Source organism: Rhodofomes roseus (genome assembly GCF_022264815.1).
Source record: "Rhodofomes roseus strain CIRM-BRFM 1785 chromosome Unknown C8Q71scaffold_2, whole genome shotgun sequence".
In the NCBI taxonomy this organism is placed as follows: domain Eukaryota; kingdom Fungi; phylum Basidiomycota; class Agaricomycetes; order Polyporales; family Fomitopsidaceae; genus Rhodofomes; species Rhodofomes roseus.
In genome coordinates this window covers 1,269,596-1,293,776 of record NW_025952958.1, presented here as the reverse complement: position 1 = coordinate 1,293,776, position 24,181 = coordinate 1,269,596, and the positions used below count along the sequence as shown (strand labels likewise).

Here is a 24,181-nt window from a genome sequence, read left to right as displayed (position 1 = left end):
GAAGGTCGCTGGTCGCGCTGGCCGGGGTCCATCCGCGCCTCGCAAACTTTCCCATTTCGGCGAACGAGCTCGTCGCTGCGTCTCTGCTCGAGTCTGCGGTTGCTACTGTCTCGGCGGCCGCCATGTTCGCTGCATTTGCACGATGCTCCTCTACGCCGCTGCGCCAGGCGAGGCTCCCTTCCAGCACAAACATTGTCGCGCGTATCTGCAGGTCGCTGTCCTCACAACCAGCGAATCCCTTCCTCCCCAACGTCGCTGGAAGCTCAGTGTCCATCAAGCCTAAGTGGACTGTGGAGGAGAACACAGGCCCAATATCTCAAGCCTGGGTTGTCATGCAGGGATCGGCTGCAAGACAGCACGACCAACCAGAGAAGTCTCCTGAAGAGATCTGGCAGGATAGAGAAACCCGTACAGTGGCCAATCTGCCCAAGCCTCATGGCTCTAAAGAGGGTGCGCTGTCATACCAATCATGCGTATATCGCGATTCATTGGCTGAATCATCATATGCAGGGCGTAGCACTTATGTCTTCAACGGGGATGTGGCCTCCGCATTCGGAAGACTGGCCAGGATTGTGAAAAACAATCGTATGTTCCTGGAGCTCCGGCAATACGAAAGGCATGAAAGGCGGGGTGCTAAGCGCAGCCGCCTTAAGAGCGAGCGCTGGAGGCGGCGGTTTGCCCATGAGGTATATCTCCTCACCATTGATGATGGCGTGTCTGAACGCACATCTATACAGGTGCGGATGAAGGTGAAGCTTGTCAATGCAATCCGTGCTCGGGGCGCGTGATAAAGGCCACCTCTCCTCCCCGTCTCCATTTCTCAACGTCTTCACTGTCTATATTTGTATGTGTCGCATGACTGCTGTATTGATATGCAGCGCAAATGACCCCATTGCGCGTTCTCTCCGCGCGGTTGCGACCCCGACTGTGCGTCGAGATTGTTGTGGACGTGAAGGGTCGGTTGGTTGTGATGCCAAGTGGCACGCCCGGAAGAAACGGCCGCAGCTTTCATACCTATTGGATTTGGCTCAAGAGCCTCGGAACACCGTACAGCGGTAGGTCGTGCTCGGCAGGATCTTGCGCAGACGGCTTGCAGGGCGAGTGTAAGCGGGTTTCCGTCGCAGCTGATGTGAATTTGAAGGCAGGTATCGTAAATCTTCGCGGGGTAGGCTACTGCCGTCTTCGACTGACCATTTCAGATCCACATTTATCGTCTTTGGCGGACACGCGCGGTACACGCCATCTGCCTCGTGCAAGGCACGCTGAGACAAGTCGAGATACGATACCATTGCAGCGCTCGCTGCCCCCCTCACGAAAGTGAGTGACGACAGCAGCTCTCGAGACCGGTTACTCCACATCCAGCGGGAAGGTCCGGTTGCTCTGTCTAGGGCACCGTATCTGGACGAGCTAAGAGGGTGGCTGCCATCACGACCTCGAAACACGAAGTTCACGCGTCGTACCTGCTGCCCGTTTAGAAGGTTCGGCGAATTATTCAGCATTTTTGATTGACTTTTCCGAAACGCGGCGTGTCGCACTGTCCCTCATCTCGCGTAGACTTGTGGGGGGCTCCAGGCCTCGCCTTGCAGGTCCAGCCGACTAAATAGAGAACGCTGTAAACATGCATCCCAAGTCGAGCAACAGAACGGCCACGCCTGGCCACGCTGCCGCTCGAGTGATGCGCGCTCCCTCCAGGACGTGATGTATATATGGGCCCAGCTGTGCCTCCATACTAGTAGCCCTTGCCCACTAGTCGATCCTGTATACGACGATACAACCAAGATGTGTCATAATGTACGTCTTCCACTTCGATTGTCGCTGTCTTTTCTTACTCAAGCGACGTCCAGATTATTGACGGCAGATTCCACCTCGAGTGCCAGCACTTCATTCCCATGTCTACGCGCACACAAGATTGCCTCCAACCAAACTGCCTCTTCAGCCGAAGGCATGCACACCAAGGAGGTGCGTACTTGCACTTGCGCATGGATTGCGATGACGAGAAACTGACCCGGGTACAGGCTGCAAGTCTCCGTCCTGCGTCAGATTAATGACACCTCCCCAACGGAACCCCATCCGCATGAGCGAGACAAAATGCGCTGATTGCGTGATGCGCGGACGCGCCGGCGCGATGAGCTGCACTTGACTTGCTAGTGTCACCGCCGTGCCACCTATCATGGACGTTCGCCATATGGACGTTCGCCGCTATGAGCTTGTACGACCCCGAACTTGTATTGTATGACCTGCGCCGGCGCTGGTGTAATAACGGACTCCACATTATACTGTATTATATCTATTCCTTATGCTATGTCTCCTGTAGCCCGTAGTACGCACACATATACGCGATGTTATGTTACATGTCATGGTCAATTCTACAGTGCTCTACCATGGATCGCTCTGGAGATAACGCGTGCACAACGCGTGTCGGATTGGTGTCCTCGCTGTGTGACTTGTCACGCGCGCGTGACGATTCGCGTTGTTCTCGATTGAGCTTGTCTTGTTCTCGGATCGCTTGTACTCGCCTTGTCCCAATCTTGTCCCGCAATGGATTATGGCTGGCCACCACCGGACGCAGCCACATTCTCTTGCATTGTGCTGTTTCCATGGCACCGTCTTGTGACCTCTTATTGTCCTTGGTACATTAATGCGGTGTAGTGTGCCACTGCCGTTTCCTATCTACCCGCAACCTGAGGTCCTGCACCACCACTGCCCTACTGCGACTACCAGTTCCCTAGCTTCGCTCTCCCGCTTCTGACCACGCTATGTTGATCGATCATTACAACCGTATCCAGGCTCTGATGAGCGTCGACCCCTTGGATAAGCTTCGAGTATACCTCTCGCAGGTGATCCTCCCGCCCATGAAGCTCGCACCCAAGGCGCCAGCATTGCCACCTTCGGGCCATCACTCGCATAAGAATGTGCTCTCCGTAACTCCTCAGCATTACCGGGTGCTTGAGAAGATGTATCAGATAGACTTTGCGTCGTTCAAGAAAGGTGCGAAGGAAGGTGCGGACGCCACTTGCTTGTACATATCCTCGACACGCTGATCTGATGATCCTCTAGTTTTGAACATGCACGTCACACAGGACAAGCTCCAGATGCTCGACCCGGAAAACGTCGAGAATGTAACGATGCCTTGCCCTCCTAGCTTTCAATTGCCAGCGCCTTCGCCCAAAAAGCCCACGAATCTCGAACAGTGAGTCCTTCGCTGCCCTCTCAATGATGCGCGAGCTCAAGTGGCGCACCCAATAGGTTGTGCCGCTGGATCTCTCTATTTCCCCTTGACTCCGCCCAGGCAGTGATGCACAACGTCTTCCCCCAAACGGAAGATTGGACGTTCAGTCAGGTCAAGTCTGACATCGACGAAGACATATTCCAGTCTTATATTTGGAGTCCGACCGCCACCGCTTCGGGCGTGACGGATGGCCTGGGCTCGGTGACCGTATTTGTACAACCTCCATGGATACTGTCACCGAAGGACTTTGAGTCCTTTGTGTCCTGCGATGTCGTGAGTCGGGTCGTTTCGACATATGCCAACATCGTGAACTGATGTCGTGTGGCGTGTCCAGCTTCGTCGCGTCGATGACTTCGCGCACATGGACGAAGATGATAAGACCTACGCCTACACTAGCAAGGAGAGACTCTGGGCGAAGGTGAGCAGTTCGCGCAACTGGAAGATGACCCGGATCATGACCTAACTCGTACAGATTTGGGACGAATGTCAGCGCAACGGGTCCCACTACTTCGTCCTCACGACTTACTGGGGATGGGTATTTGGTGTGTTCACAGCAGGTGGGCCGTCCTCCGTCGAATAAGTTGTCGTCGCTGACGAGATGCGCTTGTAGGTCGAACTGTGGGACTGATCTCGCATGTCATGAGCGATAGTCAGTCATTCCCAACAATCTTGGAAAGCCTCGTCTATTGGCTGTTGTCTGCCATGGGTATCAAGGGAGGCTGGGAAGTACCAGAGGTCAGTGAAGAGTCGAAATCCGTGGAGACGCCTTGCCTCGTCGGCGACATCCTTCCCCCCGCTTCGTTTCAATACGGGCGGGATAGGACAGCGCTCTTGGCGATATCGAGGCTTTCTTGACGATGAACGACGTTCTCACATTTTCGTCTCCCGTACGTAGGTTGCCGAACCCTTTAACCCATCGGTGCGAAACTTACCCGTGCCACGTCCTAGCCAAAGGATCCACGCCGCACCATCCGAGTCCGAGTTCTCGGCCCATAGCAGTGGTGAGTGCATCAACCGCTACGTAAGTGGTTGCGAGTTGACAGAGAACGCCTCAGCACGAGTCTCGCAATCAGACGTCGATGATTTAGACGAACAACTGACTGTCGAACAATATCTCACGCAAGGGTACTCAGCGGGCGCGCTTCTAAACGTGAACCCATTCGCACCACCGACACGCTATCGAGGGGAGAGCAATAGGGGTGTCCAGAATTGGATACCTTACGTCCGCGCGCCATCGCCATCACTGACCGAAGGCTCGGAGCTCTCCGCATCGACCATCAAGGACTACGGCGACCACGAGTTCGAGAACGGCCACTGGATGACGCAGGAAGGGGGTGTGTCCATGACCTCGCAAATCCATTACTCGTAACCACCTCCCAGCCCGGTATCTAATCTTACACTGGCATTTCATCCACCTCATCTTGATGTATTGTATGCATGTACATTCACTGTGATCGACGTAGATCGTGTATCGTTCCCTTTCCACCTGGTCGAAGCAGAGTGTTCGGTTTCGCTGTATAGAATCGATGTGTCGAGCATCACAATCATAGATGAGATAGAGTACATGCGTGTGGATGTCCGAACGCTCTGGCATCCAGGAATCAATGAAGTCCGGACTCCGGTGGACTCGGAGTTGGTCAACGTTACACGTGTTTTGCGCTCGGACCACGTGAAGGGTGGCTGAGGCCCTGGTACTGCACTGTCGACACAACTTGAATGCTACATTGACGCACCCGTGTAGCTGCCATCTCGACAGTCCTGTGCTATCGTCACCGTCTCTTTACAAACAGGCTGTCCTCCTCTCTTGGCTGACTGTAGCAATCTGTCAGAGGATTTCACAGCAACTTGAAAATTCGAGCCAGCATGGGTGCGACAAGCGTTCCCTCGAATTCATCCTCTCAATGGCTTCTGTCCGTCACTGCTCTCCGATACACACCCAGTCAAACGACCTCAGATATACCTCTTGAGAAGGAACTATATGACAGGGCACGAGGCGTCGAGTTCCTCTTCCGAATGGGAGTCGCCCTGCAATTGTGAGCACACATATGCTGCACACATGGTTGCTGTCCGACTTATACGATGACATTGTAGACCTCTTTCAGCTCTTTATACCGCAGCAGTCTGGTTTCACAGATTCTACATGCGATACTCGTTGGAAGACCACCATAGGCAGGTAAAATATATGATCATTCGTTGCGCATCGTAGTACCCTTGACACTGATACCTGTTTAGGAAGTAGCAGCGGCCTGTTTGTTCCTCGCAACCAAGACCGAAGAATGTGGAAGAAAGCTCCGCGACGTTGCAAAAGTGCTTTGCGCCAAGACCGTGAACATGTCTGTCGCGGAGATTCCTGATGATTACAAGGTATGTCGGGGGAGCACCTGAATGAGTGATGGTGAATCATCGTATATCAGGACTTAGAGCAATACCAAAACGCCATTCTTCTGACTGAGGAGGTCTTGCTCGAGGCGCTCTGCTTCGATTTTGTAGTGGACAGCCCTCATGCCGAGCTGGTGGACCTCTTCGATGTCAGACAGGACACCGCGGAACTTGAAGAATGCGCTTGGTCCATCGCGAACGACACGTAAGATTGTCTAGAGATAGCCTGCGCTAAAATAGCTCACTATTCGGCAGCGCGAGGACACCCCTGTGTGTTCTGTTTCCCGCACGCATCATTGCGGCGGCCTGCTACATCCTTGCCCAACATGTCATAGAAGGGCCTCAATCTCCGTCGTTAGATGTCCGAATAGCTTCTCCTGCTCCATCGGCGTCATTACCTACTCCCCCATCGCACAAGGTAGTGCCACCTGAGGCCTCGCGCTTTGCTATAGAACATTTCGGATTCAATGAAGTAGACTTGGTTAGCATCGCAGGTCCGTGGCTTCACCATTAATCTATTCAATGTCTCATACAGCGCCAGCAGAGGTCTTGAACATCATCCTAGAATTCTATGCCGCCCAGGACTTGCAGGCCGCAACACACCTCGGGCCGGTGGCGTCTGTATGTACCATTGGCTGCGCGCCCTCAATTGATCCCCTCACCGTCACCGTTACAGATACCTCCTCCACGGGTGTCCACGTCAAGGGAGAAACTGTACACCTCGTTTAGCCAGATCAACAGTCACCGACACTTGCAGCAGTCAGCGGCGGGTGGTGGTGATATGAACGGCTCACCAGCATCGACCCACGGTGCAAGTACTCCCGGAAAGCCTCAGTCGCGCGGTTGGAAGCCAGTCCGAGGGTCTGGTTAGCATATTCGAGCGCCTTCTATACCGCTTGTTGCTCGAGATGATTATCAGTCCCGTGCAGATTTGGCCGACGGTCCGCCGAAAGTGCCTTGCGCGAGAAGCAGGCGACGCGTTTTGCTGCTTCTGCGATCGAGGGGAATGAAGAGGTTCCATACCTCTTTGTCATCCAGTAGCTGCTTTCCCTTACATACGGAGATGCTATCGCCGAAGGTTCGTATCCACTACGATGCCGTCCATTGTCATGTAGGCGTGTACAATACAGCTGTCTTCCCTCATCGTACGCGCGCACGTCCCTGTCAATCAACATACGGAACGCCAACTTGAGCTCCGACCTCCGCTTGCTACCCCTCAGCCGCGGTTCTTCGTGCCTTCGGACCGGGATAGCCAAGATATGAGCAATAGGAACACCAGCTGCACTACTGAGGCCTAGTCATCGCCTTGGCATTCCACAACATCCGGGATACATACTCACAACGGGTCGTCGGATCATCATAGCTCGATGGTTTCCTTGTGCTTGAACTTCCTGCCCGCACGCTCAGCTGCACGGAAGCAAAACTGGTTCCCATGCAGTTCGAACTCTAAGTAGGGCGAGTCGAAGACGGTGCTCGCATGATCCGCATGCGTGCTCCCCACATCCACCGGGACCAAGGCCGCGCTGTTATCTGGTGCGGTCATTCCGGAGATGCCTTGCTCGGGCGGATCGCCTCGAGCGTAGAGTGGGACAGCGAATGCGAATACCGAGTTTTGCTTCGGAACCACTGGGCGGCTGCAATCAGAATGATCCGGGGGTGCAGCAAGACGATAAGGTCACGAACATTTCAGCTGATTGTTTCGGGTGACGATTTTGAAGGCATTCTCGGTCTCGTGGATGACGATGCCTGAGAGACCGACGAGGCAAGGATTCTTGCTCTGTCGCACTGTCGGTATCATGAGCCGAGGTAGCTGACGCCTTGAAGGTAATGCGTACCGGCCATTATAGAACCATGGAAGTCGGCCTTGACCAATTTTGCGTGCATAGCTGCCGAATTTGGAATAGCCTCGGTAATAGGTTGGTTGTTTGCACCTGAAGGCGCAGGCGGAAGCGCAAGAAGCTCTGTCATGTAGCCCATCCATAGCGCATGTAACGGCAGAAACAGCTGGAATCTGAGTGGTCTAGTGTGAGATATGATGCATTTCCGAGCACGATCATCGCACTTGGTCTCCTGTTGCTTGAGCCGCCAGAACGAGGCTTGTCGAACATCTCTGCGAGGAGCAGCCCCCGTTGCCTTCTTTGCCTTGTCCGACAATCGCCTCGCCTTCTTATCCTCACGTAGCCGTTTCGTTCTGCTGGTTCCCGCGGGATTTTCGAGGAGTATCTGGCGGCCCTTCACCCGACTTGCGTAGGTCTGGATAGGATTTGCAGATCTCAGTACATGATCCTTGACGTAAGTCGGCGTAAAGGGTGTGGTGCTGTTCAACTTCACCCGTTGGGTCTGCAACACTGGTCAGACGAGCAGAACGAGAAAAGAGATAGCACAGACGGTGATAGGACGCGTTTCAGTGTATATGTCTTCGTGTCGAGAGATAGCAGACATGGCAATAGCTTGCCTTGTGAGCAGAGTCCGTTCAAGCGTGTTCGAAGTAAATTCGACGGGGAAGCTGGATACACATGTATAGAGGCGACAATAACGGTCAACAGGACGTATTCACGTGTGCCCGGAGGAGGCAATCGACGGGTGAACGGTTGAGGAGGACTTCCGGGCGATCGTCTGGGTGCGTAAGAGGCACTCGGGGCATGCCACCGCCCTGACACACGCGCGTCTACTCCGTCCTCCGCCACCGCAGCCACCAAGATATGTTGTTTTACTCTTCTCCTCTTCAGTCTCGGGCTGATCGTGGCATACCCACTACCAGTGTTGTGTGACACTTGTCCAACATATCACTTCCCTTCGCGAGCCTTCCGCAATCCGCGCTGGGGCTAGAAGACGATCACCTTGCCATTCCAAGTCGCGCTGAGCGCTGAGCGGCATCATCGCGACGACTGCAGGGTCTGGCGAAGTAATTCCGTACACGGTACAGCTCCAGCGGAACACCGAACAGCTGTCTACCTCATCCTCATGTTACCAGGTACCCTCCGGCGACACCCACGTCGGCGGCCCGGATTTCTACGGGGTCAGTAATATGTCATTCAGGCATGGCACACCCTTCAGGCGCCCTCGGGCAGAGGTAGATTGGGCTTGTTGTAATTACACGTTTAGTTCGCGGTGCCGCTGCTATACAGTGCTAGCTGATAGCAACATTGTTGCGCTGACATACCTCGCTATGACATAGGTCGATCGTCGTAAGTCTAGGCACGTTCTAGCACATCTTGCCAGCTTCCCTTATGCCGGTCGCTGGTCGTTTCCCTTCTGTCATTCCCGTGAAATCTCGGGCTGCACGGTATGTCCCAGCGGTTTCGTCCTGCCATCGAACCTTACGCGTCTTCGTAGCGTCTGATAGGGCACTTACACGCGTCCTGAAGCTCCATCATTGTCCGTTATCTCTTGCATCATCTGACGGTTTCGGTGCCAATTTTCCAGCGGACGCTAGGTTGTGATCAGTCGCACAGTGTGCGCTGCTAATGGCTTTTGACTTATCGGTCGCGAACCATGAAACATTCAGCACCCGTTACACGTGCCTGTCGACGGTTTCGCAAGCTATGCGCCATGTCCACGAACACACTGCAACCTTGTCTGAGCTTTGCGAGTCATCGCCCATACCTCTTGGTGGCTTGATCACCAGCAACGCCTAAGTAGTCGCTACGTCAGACCTATCAGCAACTTCAGGTTCGTCAGCCTAGTCTCCATGCGAGGACGTACTATTGGCGGATCTGTGAATAACTTCGCAGCAAATCTCCGGAGCCTCACCGACGACGCCTGTCACCTCGGGTACTTGGGGCCGTCCTGCCGTCTGTGGTATATACTTGGTTTCTCGAATGACCTGTTCCTTATCAGGCCGTGGCGGGTATGTTAACATCCCTCCCGAACTAACGTTAACTATGTCCGAATCTACAGTGCTCTTGAGCATCAGATCCACTTCGGCCTTCCATTCACTCAACCTCGAGTTCCGGTGACCAGGAATACTGGTCGCCCGGTCGGACCTACACTGCATGTATGTATTGGCCGAGGAATCCGTAAGAGGAATGCTTGCTATCTGATACGATCGACCTATGGTGGCATTATATGTCCCCTGCGGATGGTCGCCAAACCGGTGCGCCGTCGGTCTGCCCAGTATTATGGCGTCCTTGAACGCCTGCTAACATGAACCTTCATATCCTTCGGCATGCTGCAATAGTTCATAACATTTCATGGCGGCTTTTATCTCAACATTGATACATTCTACAACACAAAGCAAGTTCCGACAGCAAGTCTAACAAAGGCGATATTATACTAGTATGCGATACAACGAAGTTGGCGTCGAAGCAAATCAACGGGCTCTGCCGGTTTGAATGCACACGGGACAGTAGTTGTCAATGACGGGCGCTGTGGCGGCGAGGAATGTGAGTGCCTGACTTCGCGTATCAGGGACAGAGAAGACTAACTGTACTGCACCGGGGACTGATGACTGCAGAAGCGAGCGTCAGGAAGCGGAACATTCGACCCCGAACGTTCAAGCGACTCACTATGGCCAGCAGCTCTTCGTGCACGCCGGAGGTACGCAATCGGGAGGATGGTTGGGACTGAATTTGCAGAAACGATCTTCGCACTTGATCTAGGCGCTAGTCAGCGAACTCAATTAGATTTTCGATTCGACGACGTCAACCTCTTCGTCGGGCTGGTAGTCTCACGGTCAGCGGTGGTCACTAGAATGAATGGCGCGGAATGCTTACCAAGTCAATATAGTGCGTACACTTCTTGTAGTGATTCCGGACACTTGATCGAAATGAGCCGAGAGGGCGCGGAATGACGACGCTGGCTTACCGTCGGTAGTGACACATGTTGAGAAACGGAGTGAGTGAGGCGGGTCAAATGTCTGGTGAAGGACACCGGGAGGAGGGACTCACAATTTATAGTCCACAGAGGACTGTAGGAAAAGGTCCGGCACTCTTTTCCAAGGCAGTCGCCGTCAACCGCGAACGCGGTGAGCGTCGATAACATCAACGTGCCGGTCCGTCGTCTTTCGGGCATATCAAGATGGCCAGGGCGGAGGTGGAATGCAATCTAAATCCGCTCATTATGGTCAGGATTAGACGTCACTAGGTCGATCGAAAGTCGTGACCGTGCCCCTTGGATCAACACTCCCTTTACGGAACTTGGTCCGGCTTCGGCACACTAAAGCTAAAACGTTAATTCGTAGTGGTTATCGTCAACGGCTGGTGGGTGATAGGTAGCCCCTCTCCTCACCGACGGTGGTGACGCCTTGTGCCAAATCGCAAACGCCTCATATGATGATGCCGCCACCGCTCCGGCGAGAGGTCCGAGTGCACTGTAGTTGACCTATCTATGCGTGCGTCATGGTTTGATTAGCCGCGAAGAGTGTACATTGTTCATAAATCTAGCATTCCGGGCATGAGCTCCTTCTCCCGCCCTGACCGCCACATGTATCTCAGCGTGCGAATAGTGCTAGCAACATTGGTAATCATGAAGCCGTACATGAGGCTCACTTGTATTCGCGCTTTTCGATGAGCAACGCGCGAGTGCTCCAGAGCTACATCGCAGATTTCATCGATATCATATCCGAAGTAGAATACACGGGGCGAGCGACGCATGCTATATGGAGCCAAGGCTGGAAACCAGGGCTGCGGACGGGCACCTCAGGTAATAGGCAAAAACATCCCCATCAGTGTGGTTGGCACGCTCCTCCGTGGATGTGGCTTAGTCGGAACTTGACGATCATTCACGTGTTGACGATAATGGGTGCGTCGGTGTCGGTCTGCGGGTTACCTGTTCTGAGAAGCCTATGGCGGACACTAGTGGGTCCGAAGCTTCGGAATGACAGTAGTGGTACATACTGGTTACCCAGCAAACATTCCGACCAGGTACTGACTGACTCCTTCCGGCGTCAATATGCCGACGTCCGAGAACACAAGGGAAATCAAGTCCGGCCTGCACAATCACCTGTGAGTAAGGAAGTCTCCAAGCAGGGGAAAGATATCGTACCTAGTGTAATCCACGCTAGGATTACGTGACATTTGTTCCGTGGACATCTTCATTTCCGTAGGAGGGGGCACGATCGTGGTCTCCGAAGTGCCATCTCGGGCAAGGGTTTGGCCACTAGCGGTCGTACCGTGCGAAACTTTGTCTGGCGGCGTGGGGCGATGCTGTAGCGTTGAGAAAGACAGTATCGTCGGGTTGTGCGTTGGAAGATCATATTGCGATAGCGGGAACAGTCGGTGGAATTTGTAGCTGAGACCAATGCATGTTAGCGGCTGTACCTGCCGGAGGGGCGCGCGGTAAACCAACCTCTCAGCTAGCGCATAGAACGGCTTGTTGGCTGCCTTCGCTATGATGGCCATTTGGTTGCTTCCCACTGCGTTAATCAAGCCGCCGCTCTCGACGACCGCTTCAGATCCCACCATGACGAAGTCGACACGATCCATGACGTATGCGACGGCGGAGTCTAGGACAACCGTGCATGGGATGCCAGCTGCCGTCAGTGCCTCGTGCGTCTTAAGCCTGCAGTGAGGCGCGGTTAGCTTCGCACTATCGGAGACACGACGGAACGGGCATACCCGAGCCCGCGCGGTCTCGCCTCGGTGACATAAACGGATATACGCTTCGTTTTATGGGCATGAAGCAAGGCCTTCATGACCACCCGTGAGTAGGAATGAGTGAGTATCTTCGGAAACGACTCAGAGCTTATCCGTATCATCCCAATGGGCACGACGTACCACCGAATCGTCTTTGATGAAACCGAGCGTCGCCTCTGCTATTTTGTCGCGGAAGGAGATCGCTTCTGCGGCATATTTCTGACCCTGTTGTACCAACTCGGTCTTGAGTTCTGCAAAACTCTGCGGGGGTAGTTCCATCAGGCAACAATTCAGTCAGCCCAAGGATGGGCAAAGGGGTGGCGCACATCGGACTCATGTGGAAACAATGTCACGAATGCAATGAACAGCTCACAGCCTGCATTCAGGCTGATCGAGTTCGGGATCTGCTCCTTCAAAACTTCGGCGTCGTCGTTCAGCGCCTGGACGAGTTCGAACATGGTACCAGCTAGCAGAAATCCCTCATCAATGCTGACGGGTAGCGCACGCGCATCTGTATCACGTACCATTTGATTTGAATATAGACTCTGTCAGCGTCAGGATGGCGGCAAGGGGGGGCGATAACTTGGTGAGTTAGCTTCAGCACCTTCAGCACTAACATTTGGGTGAAGACGCACCTCTTCATTCTGTATGATGCGCTGATAAGTAGCGCAGACGTCAAACTTTGCGCTTTCGTCGGACATAGACACTGCGATGGCTCCTGTGGATCTGTGGTCTGGTATGTCTTGGTCGGATACGGTACTATGAAGGAGCGCGTACACATGCAGGCTCTGATCGACTCGACTGGCATCAATGACTCCGGATCGTTCACGTGACTCCGGACCACGCGTCTAGACGGGCGCTCCGAGATTCACAGCCCTACGAGCCTCGAGGCTCGCAACCTCTCCGCAATCTCACCGCATCCGTCTTTGGTTGGGCGGCCAGTCCACATGCCCGTCACATCCTGGCTGCTTCGCATTCCCACCGGATATTTCTCTGCACAAAGAGACGTTAGACTATGCTGACTAGCTGCCGTTCTTGCGAGGTTAGTCCCCGCAACACGGTGACACTTGTCTTGATTACGACTGCTTGCCCGTCTGCGCAATCGCGGTGGCATAGCATGAATGATCATATGGTGAGTCTTCCCATGGTCTGTCCGAACGAGTTACCGTGTATGTGTTACTCGGTCTAAGAGGCGTGGTCGATATGTCACTCCGGTCTCAGTTCTAGTCGATTTGTCGACTTTTCATCTCTTGGAACGACTCGGGACCTGACAGCGGCTGAGATGGACTGCTTTTCCTTCGCGCCGTACCACGCCGTGTTCCCTACTACTACCAATTCGGAAAGCGGTAGGAATGCCGGGGAAACCTGCAACGGCATCCCTCCGCTCTCCTCGCCGTCAAGTGACACTCGACTCTTCGACGCTACGATGTATGTTGTCATTCAGCCATGGAAGCAGTGCGCCCTGTAATCTCGATCTACTCGCCTTGCGGGCGCACCTCGGCTCAGTATGGTCCGCTCCAAGATACAGGCCAGCCGAGAACCTTCGGCGACCAGTCGCGCCGCGGCCCAGTCATCGTGCAACCTCAGAAAATAGCCGAGCGCGCAGTTGCGACCACCGTCCATTTAAACTTTTTGACTACGTCGTCAAGAGCGCCGGATAAACACGACGGCATCATATTCGTCAATGCGGGTAAAAGCGTCCGCCGTGAGGAGGCTACAGTTGGCTGTGGACTCGACTTGGGACCGAGGTTGCAAGTTGGCACGGGTGCATACAACGGGACTGGGCGAGCTTGGGGCGAGCCGACTAGTGTGCTGAGATCTTCTGCTGCCGAGAAGGACTCTGAGGAGTGGCGGGGGCGGGAGCGAGTCCGCGGTACGGACACCAATTCGGTCATATGTCGTCCCTAGATGGTCGCCGTTGTAATGGGCGCCGATGAAACGGATCGGGATGTGCCACCGTTGCTACGCGGTGAAATTGGAAGATCAATGAACGCGATTCCAAGGCGCACCCCGCGGTGACGACGGCGTCGGGCGACCCTTAAGCGATAAACGCGGATAGCGGGCAATTTTGCCGGCAACTCGTCCGCTCTCGCTCGCACACGAGCCGGGTTGACAGGTATGGAAGGTGCGCGGTGCTGGGCGGGTGAGCTGGGTGTGCGGGAATGCCGGGCAGCGGTGGCAAGCATGCTGAACGACAGAGGGCGGGCCCGAGGAGGACGGCGCCCGCCGCCCGTAACGCCGCACCCATCTGCGCCTGTCAGATCTGAACGGCTCCGCTGGGAACAATCTCGGGGCCGAGTTTGGACCCAAAGCTGGCCGGAAAAGGGACGAGGGCGGATTCAGGGCAGGCGGACGGGCGGGGGCGTGGGAGTCTGGTAGGAGGGAGAGCCCCGATTTGGGGCAATCTCGTGGACTTAACTACAAAAAAGGCCGCTTGCTTTGCTCATCGAAACACGTTTCGTGTCTTTGCCGCGTCGGAACGTCGCACGAACCCATGAGACCGCCACCCGTTGCGATCGCCAGGCCCAATTTTGGTCGCTTTGGCGCAACGCCCGTCCGCCCTCAAAAAGCGCGAGAAATATCATGTCTTCCTCCTCCCTCCTCCATCGAGGCGTGATTGCCCAACGTCGTCCGGCGTCGTTCCCGCACCACTCTCCCGCGGAACGCGTTATCACCACCACGCTACACAGTGATACACATTGCTAAGTGCTGGAAGACGTCAGGCGTCTGTCCGCGCTCTCGCGGTGAGTAACTGTCTCGTATAAAATGTCTGCGCGACTCTATCTGGCTATGCATACCTCTAGGCGAGCACTTCATTAGTAGCGTCCTGCCAGTTTCGCCATGTCTGGCCCGCCACCGCAGCTGGTATTCAGCAACGATGTCGCCCACATGGACGAGTGGGCACGTCGTACGGGCATCCCTCTGACCAGCGCCGAAGCCCTGGGGACCAACTACGCGCGGGCGCGGCGGTGGATGCTGTCTATGCGCGCCGAACTCGTCCAGAACATGGGCTGGCGCGACGTTACTCCCCTGGACCCCCGCCTACTATTCGACATCGAGTGCCCGTCCCCGTACCGCTCGGCCAGGGGCCTCCCTCGTAGCCCCAACCTGCGCTTGCAGATACCGGTTCACGCGTCTTCTTTCTTTTCAAGAGAGAGACGAGTGCAGTGGGAGATGGTCTTCCATAGCGCGCTGTTCCCTCTCATGCGACATAACGTGCCTGCTATCGGCGACCTCCTCCACCTCATCCAGTGTCTTCTCACGGGCATGGTCGTCCTCGTGAAAGAGGAATGCCTGTCTGGTGGTGGTGTCGAGAGGACGATCCGCGCGTTGCCCCCGGTGGAATGGGTCGCCTCATATGAAGGGCGTTTGACGGAGATCCTTGGTTCCACGCACTTCCGACAACTCTTCAGGGCCGCAGGCGACAACCGTAATGCTTTCAAGCTCGAACGCGAGGGTTGACCCTGGCGCATCCTTCGCTGCCGACGCCTCTGCAAACATCCTGCCTCCTGGTGTGGCGGTTACTAAAATCGTGTTCGCGTCGATCACCCGGGTGGAGAGAAGCCTTCCACCGACCCGAAGCCATGCCTTCTGAGCGCGGCGCTTCGTACCTTATTCAAGCCCACACGTTGATCGTCCCCGTAATCCCTTGCTGCGTACTCTACGCCTGCCCACTGCTGTCGTTTAATCACGCTCCTCGACGTTCTCCTTCGTGCATATGTGCTTTCTTATACGGTATTATTGTCGCAATAATTATAGAGTAGACTCTGGGTCATCACGTATTATTACCTTACATTATTCTGCTCTGGACTCCTACGCATTCGCTCGCACCGCAACATCTTTTTGTTCTGCATGTATGTATTCACAGCTTTCGTCATGTCATGCCACACGGTCTAGGATCGTAGAATACACACGCTCCTTAATTTCTACGCAGTAGTGTTGCCCTGCACTGAGTATACGTTCGTCTGGTGGAAGTCTCGTGCGTTACCATCGCGCTTAGCCAGCCTGGGTGGGGTGGCTTCGTAAGTACGCCGGTCTAACCTCTAGATCTTATTCAGCAAGAGGGGCACCCTCTCACGTTCTTGAATTAAACCGATAGAGATAGGAGGCGCCGTAGAGTCACGAACATACTATGGGAGGCTGAACGCGAGAACAGGACGCGGTGCAGCGCGCATGGGAAATGAAATGGAAGCGGCTTCGAAGGCCTGGGATGACGAGACGCGTTCAGCGATACACGTTCCGTCACGTGTCACAGCAGCTGTGACCGACCGCGTTGAGTTGGATTGGGGCAACGATCCTTGAGCAGCTGCCTGCACTACTCGGAACTGCAGTTCCTATCCTACGAGCCATGGATGGCGCTCCCCCGCAAGAGGAGGACTTCAGCACCATCCCTATCCTTGATCGCTTGGCCCACAAGAACTGGAAGGCCCGAGTCAGCGCATACGAGGCTCTTGTCAAGACTTTCACAACGACATCATCTGACGACGATCCCGCTTTCAAACCATATCTGAACAACCCAGAACTCCTCAAGAAAGCAGTAACGGATGCTAATGCTGTAGCTCAAGAGAAGGGGGTGGAATGTGTCGTTGCCTTTGTGAAGTTCGCCGGGGAGAATGCCGCACGCACGCGAGAGGTGGTGGTCCCAGCACTGGTGGACAAATGCTTCGGTTCCGCACGAGCAGGAACTAAGGCGCAAGCGACGGAGCTAGCGCTTCAATATGTAGAGGTTGAGAATGGAGGGGCGGGCGTCACGGTGAGTCCAGTAGCCTTCGTGCGCCTTACGACTGTTCACGTCTCTCTAGGGTGACATTCTCCCTGGTCTGGGGGCGAAGCAGCCCAAGACGGTTGCTGGCTGTGTCATTGCTTTGAAGGAGATAATGCGGTATGTGGTTGCTACAGTACGTGCTGAACAGCGTGTCTCATAACGGAATGCGTATAGAGTTTTTGGACCGTCTGTCACTCCCCCGGGCCCTATCTTTAAAGCATTGCCGAAGATGTTCGCCCACACAGACAAGATCGTCCGTGCCGAAGGAACCCAGCTCACCCGCGTGTTCTACCAGTACATTGGTCCTGCAATCGAGTCATTCCTAGCAGATCTGAAGCCCGTGCAAGTGAAGGAGCTGAAAGAGGCTTTCGAGGGGCTAGACAAGGAGGGGAAGGGGAAGGGAAGCCTGAAGCCGGAGCGCTTGACAAGAGCAGCTGCTCGCGAGGCAGAAGCGTATGCTGCGGCAGGTGGAGACGGCGACGCAGGTGCTGGCCCGGTAGAGGGTGCGTGCCACAAGTCTGCAGTTACATCCAGGCGGCGCTCACGACTTCCACAGAGGAGATACCTGCAGATCCCCGTCTGTTTGTGGAGGAGGCCGACATCGTTCCAAAGCTGCCGCAAGACATGGGCAGACTCACGTCGTCCAAGTGGAAGGAACGTAAGGAGGTCTTGGACGAACTGCTTGCCCTCATCAATGCCACACAACGTATCAAGGACGCTGCTGAACTTGGTGATCTCGCTAAACAACTCGCGACTTGTGTTCAGAAAGACGCGAACGTCATATGTGTGATGGCTGCTGCTGGATGTATCGTAGGTCTTGCCAAGGGGGTAATGACTCCGTTTGGGCGGCTCAAGGAGGCCATCGTACCACCTATGCTTGAACGAATGAAGGAGAGGAAAGTGTCCGTCACGGATGCTATTGGGAACGCGTTAGATGCCGTCTTTGCGACCGTACGTCGTAACAACTCAGTCGTAGTCTTGACAAGTTACTTACGCCAACCTTTCTCAGACCACTCTGGCAGACATCATCCCAGACATCTTGCCTTCTCTGAGCTCGAAGAATCCTCAGGTCAAGGAAGGCACGCTCAAATTCCTGAATCGATGTTTGTCCACGTCACCTTCCCCTATCAACCCAGCACAAGTCAAGCCCGTCTCTGAAGCCCTTGCGCCTATACTCGAGGATTCCGTCGAGGGTGCTCGAAATGAAGCCGCGGCATGTCTCGGGTCACTGATGAAGATGGTCGGCGAGCGACCGCTCACAGCACTGATGGAGGGCCTGGCCGACGTCCGAAAGGCAAAGGTGAAGGAGGCCTTCGAGAAAGCTACTGTGAAGGCCAAGGTTGGTGCAGCGCCGAGGGCGCCTCCGCCAGCTGCGAAGGAACCTCCCAAGAAGGCTCCTGCGAAGAAGGCCGGAGCATCCAAGCCCTCTGCCCCTACGCCAGCTGAAGACGACGTACTCGTGGCGACTGAGAATAAACCTCCCCGGAAACCGCCTGCGAAGCTGTTGGTGAGTGCTGCAATGGGTCCGATTGCGTATCATACTAAACCGTTACCTTTGTAGGCGAAGAAGACCCCCGTGGCTGATGCCGGTTCCGCCCCCTCCTCACCTGCTGCTGTTGCACCACCCAGCGCTCCTGTAAAGAAGCTCCCCCCGGCTGCAGCGGGAGGCAAGTCGGCGAAGGCAGCGGCTCCGGGTGCTTTGGACACGTTCAAGTTCAAGCACACGCCAGAAGATGCTGACGCCCTGGCTGTGGAAATCATCCCGGCCCAGTTCGCTACCGATCTCGGGGACTCTGCTTGGAAGGTGCGGCTGGCGGCTCTCGAGGAGATGACGGGTTGGGTGGAAGGTGCCGCGCCTGAGCTCGATGCTGAGGTCGTCGTCCGTTTCCTGGGCAAGAAAGGTTGGAACGAGAAGAACTTCCAGGTCTGTCTCATTTGCTGTGGGTCGTACTAATCCGCTCTGACGCTATTGGTGTCAGGTGTCGGCAAAGCTGTATGGCATCCTCAACATCCTCGCAGAGGGTTGCCCGTCGTTTGGTCGATCGTCGGTTGCACTCTGCATCCCGCATCTCTCTGAAAAGCTGGGTGACGCGAAACTGAAGAGGCCGGCTGGCGAAACCCTCCTGTTGTTTGCCGAGAAGACGTCGCTGCAGTTCGTCCTGGGTCACGGTGCGTCCCATGAATTATGTGATTCTTCGGATTGTTGACCCCTGGAATTCAGCATATGAACCATTGTCGAAGCAGAAGGCTCCGAAAGTGCTGGCCGACGCTGTTGGGTGGATTGAGCAGGCACTGACAGAGTTCGGCATCGCCGGTCTGTCGCTGCGCAGTCTTGTCGACTTCCTTAAAGGCGCTCTGAAGAACTCCAATGCTGCTGTGAGGACGAGTGCGACGAAAACTGTTGTAACCGTCAAGTTGTTCGCGGGTCCATGTAAGTCCGATATCCCCTTTGGTAGACCTACCCACTGAGAGAACGCCAGCTATCAAGGATCTGCTGGAGGATCTGAATCCGCAGTTGCTCGGCACCATCTTGGCTGAATTCGATAAAGTTGAGGGCACTCCTCCACCGCAGCCAACTCGGACCTCCGCAGACGTCGCTGAGGTGTCAACCAGTGCGCCCGGCAAGGGTGCAAGTTCTGGCGGCGATCCACTTGACGACCTGTTTCCTCGAGTCGAGATCGATGGTCTCCTCAAGGGTACCACCATTCTTGCTGATGCTAAGAGTGATGCGTGGAAAACGAAGAAGGAAGCTCTTGAGACCCTACAAGCTACACTGGACCAAGGCGCGAACAAGAGACTGAAGCCTAACATGGGTATGTATGTGATCTATTCCTGTTAGTACGATTTATTAACGACGTATTTCAGGCGAGATTGGTCATGTCTTGAAAGCTCGTGTCACCGATAGCAACAAGGCTGTCCAGACCCTGGCCTTGGACGTCGTATCTCGCGTCGCCACGGGAATGGGCAAACCGTTCGAGAAATATACGCGCTTGTACGCCCTCCCAGTTGCGACAGTCCTTTCAGATCAAAAAGCCCCCATTCGTGCCGCTGCAGTCCAGACGCTCAATTCGATTGCTACCGCGTGCGAGGGCGTGGAACCAATGGTTTCGGGACTGACTACCGCTCTGGAATCTCAGAACCCTTTGCAGAGGTCCTCGCTACTCAATTGGCTCGCGGAGTGGTTCAAGGAGCATGAGCTGAGTCCTGGCCTCGATCTCAGCAGCTGGGTGGCACCTGTCATTGCCTGTCTCGATGATCGAAACGGTGATGTCAGGAAGGGTGCTCAAGCCCTGTTACCTACGCTCGTCGCGTCCGCTGGCTACGACTACGTCATGAGTCAAACGAGCTCACTCAAGCCGGCCTCACGGTCAAATGTCGCCCCCCTCATACAAGCAGCAGCGAGAGCGGCCGCACCTGCACCCCCTGCCGCACCTCCCACGAAGGCTCCTGCTAAAGTCGCTGCACACGCAAGAGCGCCGCCGCCAGAACCAGCTACCTCACCATCCCCTCCGCCTCAGGAACCCGCTCCCGCTGAAGCGCCCAAGATTGGACCTACGAGCAAGTTGGGAGGTGTACGTCGGAAGCTGCCACAGGGTACCTTACCCCGACCTGAGTCTCGTTCGGAAACACCGGATAGCATGTCGTCCCGCTTGCCGAGCAAACCAGGGATCGGGCTGAAGCGCCCAGGTTCTACGTTGAACGGACCAGCGAGACCGTCTGCACCACCAGTTGCAGCTGCACATACTCTGCCATTGATAGGAGACCATACTGAAGCGAAGAGACAACGACTGGCCAAGGACGCGCAGAAGTGGATCAACGAGGCAGGACCGACGAGGAAAGACCTCGCTGAACTCCTGCAACATCAGATGGAGCCTCACGCCTCGAAGGAGCTCCTATCCCTTCTTTTCAGTCGCGATCACAACGCAGTCAACGACCACGTCTCTGGCTTGACCATTCTACACGACTTCTACAGTTCAGTCCAGGCTGGTGAAGAGAAGCCCGGTTTCCCCCTGGAGACATTGCAGAGTGTCTGTCTGGCGAACTCCGACCTGGCGTTGAAATATGTCTCCATTAAGACGCATGAGCCTCAATCCAACTTGGTACAGAAGTGCCTGGATGTCGTCGATGCCGTCATTGGGTTCTTTCAGAGCGTCGACTACCAGATCGGCGACCCGGAAGCCCTCTGCTTCGTCCCGACCATAGTCCACAAGGTACGCCGAGAACGACTATCTTCATATCGCTTCTACAACTCTATGATAGCTCGGTGACGCGCGAGAGCCTGTTCGTGCTCGCGTAGCTCAAATTGTCCAATCGCTGCCCAAAGTGTATGCCTTCAGCCGGATGTTCCACCTCCTTCTTGAACACGGGATAAAATCGAAGGTTGCAAAGACACGTCAAGGGACTCTGGACGAACTCGCTGGCCTGTTGAAGAAGTTTGGAATTGCTACATGCGACCCTCCGAAGGCCTTCCCCGTAGTCGCAACTATGATATCGGACAAGGATGCTCAGGTGCGCAAGTCAGCCCTTGCAGTTCTGAGGTATGTTTTACGTCGACAATCTTGGCGCGAGACTGACTAGCGTCCTATGTGAACCTCAAGCGAAGCTTATGTTCTTGTTGGAGACTCGATCTGGACTTACGTCGGTCACCTGTCACCTAAAGACAAAACACAGCTCGAAGAACGCTTGCGTCGTGTCCCGGGGTTAGGTACCCCTGAGAAGGCGGACGGAGGTGCAGTGGCCACTCATGCCTCCCGTCTGCAAACAGGTATCCCGAGATCCGGGTCTCCTGCTCCTGGAATCGCGTCTTCTTCTCGCATCGGAAGGATTCCCCGGGCTGGTAGCCCCTCGATACCGGCGTCACGATTTGCTCGTCCTGCGTCCCCCGCGGGCACAGTGAGGTCTGCTTCTCCTGCGTTGACTCGCCCCGCGTCACCGGCCAAGTTCTCGAAGCTTCCTGGTGCTTCACAATTAGCAGGGCCATCATCGCCGACTGGTATCGGTCGCCCGAAAAGCCAACTGCCTTCCCGACTGGGTCCTCCAAAATCTCGCCTCAATGGCATACCACAACCTCGATCTATCGCTGCCCCACCACCAGACGAGACCGCCTACGATGAACCGCCTGCCCCGAAGCGAACTACCGGCAATGGGTACGCAGCAGAACCCATGGCGAACGTAGAGAGCATGGAAGATCCGCGTGCTACTGACGACATCACTGTCGTGATCTCGAGTATATTGAGCAACGACGCGACTCGTAGCGTCGACGCGCTAAAGAAGATCCAGAAGGTACTCGAGATTGGACCTGAGGAGGGCCCATCGTCACCGGCTTATCGAGAACTTGCAGAGCATACTGAGGGCCTCATCGAGACGATCACCTTACAGATGGCTCACGTTTTCGAGAGGCCCGACGACATCACCGTTCAGGAGAACTTCCGTCTCGCCAAGCATCTCATCCAAACCCTGAATGCTTTCTGCGATCACGTATTCCTCGCAGAATCCTTGACGGTGGAAATCTTGACGTCTTTGCTGGAGGAGTTGACATTGCGCCTGTTACAGACAGACAACAGTCCAGACAACAGAGTGAAGGATTTGTCGCGCTTTATCAACATGATCATTCTGCGCCTATTTGCGACTGGCCGTAGGATGTCGATTTTCCGGTGAGTATCGTAGCGCTTCGTACGATGGTACTCCTTTTAATTGCTTCTGTAGCGCACTGTTTGGACTCCTACTCCGGATCGTGAAGCCGTTTACAACAAACGGAATATCGACCGAGTCACAGGAAGCGAAGGTCGCCGAACTTGTATTGAAGTGCGTTTGGAAGCTGGCCAGGAACATTCCCCAGGATCTCGAGAAGCAGGCGCTCGACCCCGTGGAACTGTTCCCCGCAGTGGAACATTTCTTGCAATCTGTGCCTCCTAACGAATGGCGTGCAAGAGCCACAAACAAGGTGCCTTGTGGTGATATGCCTCTGCGGACGATCAAGGTCATCATTCAACACGTCGTTGGTAAGTGCAGTCGACAGGGTGGTTCGTCTCGAACTGACCGCACTCCATCAGCTCACTACGGGGATGATGTTTATGACATGCTGTCTGGGTCCTTCGACGACCCTTCAGCGACTATCGTGTACCCATACGTCTACCGCATCCTCAACTCTTCTACACGTACCGCGGCGGAGCTCCCCGCCAAGGCGAACGGTCTTCGGGAGGAAGTCGTTTCCCCGGCGTTGAGTCGACCAATCTCTCCTGGGACATCGTCTGTCACGTCTGAACATCGCGCCCCCTCGTCGTCGAGTCATGCTCGGAGTCAAAGTATATCATCCACAAACGGACACGGAGCGCATGCGTCTGAACCTGACCCTGACGAGCAATTGAACGTCATCATCCAACACATCTCTAGCGAGACGACCGGCGCTATGCACAAGGAAGGGATTACGGAGCTACACCAATTTCTGAAGGCCTACCCGCACAAAAGGGCCAAGGTAGACAAGATCCTCGAATCCACGGGTCCGGCGTTCCGCAAGTACATCACGAGGGCTCTCGCGAGTCGCGCTGCAGAAGATGACGAGAGAACCGTTGCAGTGGCAAGCACACTCTCGAGTCAGTCCGGTCGTCCATTTCCTGTTGAGCTTCGACTGACGTCGCTATTCTAGAATTGGAATCTAATGGTCGAGAACGGACGCAAAGCCTCGGTTACAGTCCAGGTGCGTGACATCCTTGTACTCTAGAAGCGTTGAAGCTTCATAGTGTCTGTCATAGATCATCCGGCGTCGGAGACCTCTCGTGTCGCGACACCGACGTCTCCTACTCGTTCAGAGCGTTCCCCGCGATCACCAGCACGGTCAAGTGTGGCTGAACTACCGGATGCGCAGCAAGAAAAGCTGTCGAGGCTTCACGACATTTTCCAGTATAATCGCACAAGCATCATAAGCTCTTCGTCTTCACAAGGCCGATCAACGCCGACAACATTCACTCGTGGCGCACCAGGTTGAACGGGGGCACTTTGCTGAGCTAGACAGGGTTTGTTTACGTTCATTTGCGTATCTGTACATTGGCATCATAGTATCGTATAGTGGGTTGTACTTAGTAACATGCTTCTATACCCTCGCATGGGCTGTATGCAATTATGTATTCATCTGTAGCACCGGACTCGGGATTAGAATCTTACAGAATTAACCACACAATTTTGACACAATTGCCTATGACGCGACTGGGACGCGACACGGGTGGTCTCGGGCGC

At 55.0% G+C, this 24,181-nt stretch overlaps 7 protein-coding genes across 7 annotated transcripts; 5 read left to right on the top strand and 2 right to left on the bottom strand.

Moving 5' to 3' along the window:
- The first annotated feature begins 26 nt into the window (after positions 1-26).
- C8Q71DRAFT_734684 (uncharacterized protein) lies at positions 27-1,215 on the top strand. The gene is made up of 3 exons (XM_047922413.1): positions 27-450; positions 511-686; positions 738-1,215. Exons 1-3 carry the CDS (start codon positions 123-125, stop codon positions 786-788), a joined length of 555 nt encoding a protein of 184 aa, XP_047783861.1. The 5' UTR covers positions 27-122; the 3' UTR covers positions 789-1,215.
- A 1,296-nt stretch (positions 1,216-2,511) lies between these two features.
- On the top strand, positions 2,512-4,875 carry C8Q71DRAFT_734682 (uncharacterized protein). The gene is made up of 8 exons (XM_047922412.1): positions 2,512-3,000; positions 3,058-3,190; positions 3,247-3,502; positions 3,564-3,647; positions 3,702-3,786; positions 3,840-3,964; positions 4,125-4,230; positions 4,285-4,875. The coding sequence occupies exons 1-8, from the start codon at positions 2,757-2,759 to the stop codon at positions 4,596-4,598; spliced, it is 1,347 nt and encodes a 448-aa protein (XP_047783860.1). The 5' UTR covers positions 2,512-2,756; the 3' UTR covers positions 4,599-4,875.
- Positions 4,876-4,938: 63 nt separating this feature from the next.
- Positions 4,939-6,684, top strand: C8Q71DRAFT_734679 (cyclin-like protein). Its single transcript, XM_047922411.1, has 7 exons — positions 4,939-5,262; positions 5,321-5,402; positions 5,462-5,593; positions 5,644-5,813; positions 5,864-6,102; positions 6,153-6,229; positions 6,285-6,684. Exons 1-7 carry the CDS (start codon positions 5,093-5,095, stop codon positions 6,477-6,479), a joined length of 1,065 nt encoding a protein of 354 aa, XP_047783859.1. The 5' UTR covers positions 4,939-5,092; the 3' UTR covers positions 6,480-6,684.
- Positions 6,685-8,244, bottom strand: C8Q71DRAFT_734675 (RNase P/MRP, p29 subunit). Its single transcript, XM_047922410.1, has 6 exons — positions 7,997-8,244; positions 7,671-7,948; positions 7,444-7,619; positions 7,292-7,393; positions 6,949-7,234; positions 6,685-6,895 (listed from the first exon to the last, which is right to left on the bottom strand). The coding sequence occupies exons 1-5, from the start codon at positions 8,048-8,050 to the stop codon at positions 6,966-6,968; spliced, it is 879 nt and encodes a 292-aa protein (XP_047783858.1). The 5' UTR covers positions 8,051-8,244; the 3' UTR covers positions 6,685-6,895; positions 6,949-6,965.
- A 2,865-nt stretch (positions 8,245-11,109) lies between these two features.
- C8Q71DRAFT_734673 (nagb/rpia/CoA transferase-like protein) lies at positions 11,110-12,960 on the bottom strand. Its single transcript, XM_047922409.1, has 8 exons — positions 12,819-12,960; positions 12,708-12,765; positions 12,510-12,649; positions 12,325-12,444; positions 12,166-12,272; positions 11,897-12,109; positions 11,594-11,839; positions 11,110-11,539 (listed from the first exon to the last, which is right to left on the bottom strand). The coding sequence occupies exons 1-8, from the start codon at positions 12,882-12,884 to the stop codon at positions 11,449-11,451; spliced, it is 1,041 nt and encodes a 346-aa protein (XP_047783857.1). The 5' UTR covers positions 12,885-12,960; the 3' UTR covers positions 11,110-11,448.
- Positions 12,961-14,912: 1,952 nt separating this feature from the next.
- Positions 14,913-15,773, top strand: C8Q71DRAFT_222139 (uncharacterized protein). Its single transcript, XM_047917108.1, has one exon. The coding sequence runs from the start codon at positions 15,025-15,027 to the stop codon at positions 15,643-15,645; it is 621 nt and encodes a 206-aa protein (XP_047783856.1). The 5' UTR covers positions 14,913-15,024; the 3' UTR covers positions 15,646-15,773.
- Positions 15,774-16,455: 682 nt separating this feature from the next.
- C8Q71DRAFT_734665 (ARM repeat-containing protein) lies at positions 16,456-24,136 on the top strand. The gene is made up of 16 exons (XM_047922408.1): positions 16,456-16,936; positions 16,986-17,065; positions 17,123-17,451; positions 17,505-17,899; positions 17,958-18,455; positions 18,510-18,872; positions 18,928-19,117; positions 19,170-19,379; positions 19,429-19,761; positions 19,814-21,159; positions 21,209-21,486; positions 21,547-22,602; positions 22,655-22,950; positions 23,002-23,541; positions 23,595-23,645; positions 23,701-24,136. The coding sequence occupies exons 1-16, from the start codon at positions 16,532-16,534 to the stop codon at positions 23,931-23,933; spliced, it is 6,603 nt and encodes a 2,200-aa protein (XP_047783855.1). The 5' UTR covers positions 16,456-16,531; the 3' UTR covers positions 23,934-24,136.
- The last annotated feature ends 45 nt before the right edge of the window (positions 24,137-24,181 follow it).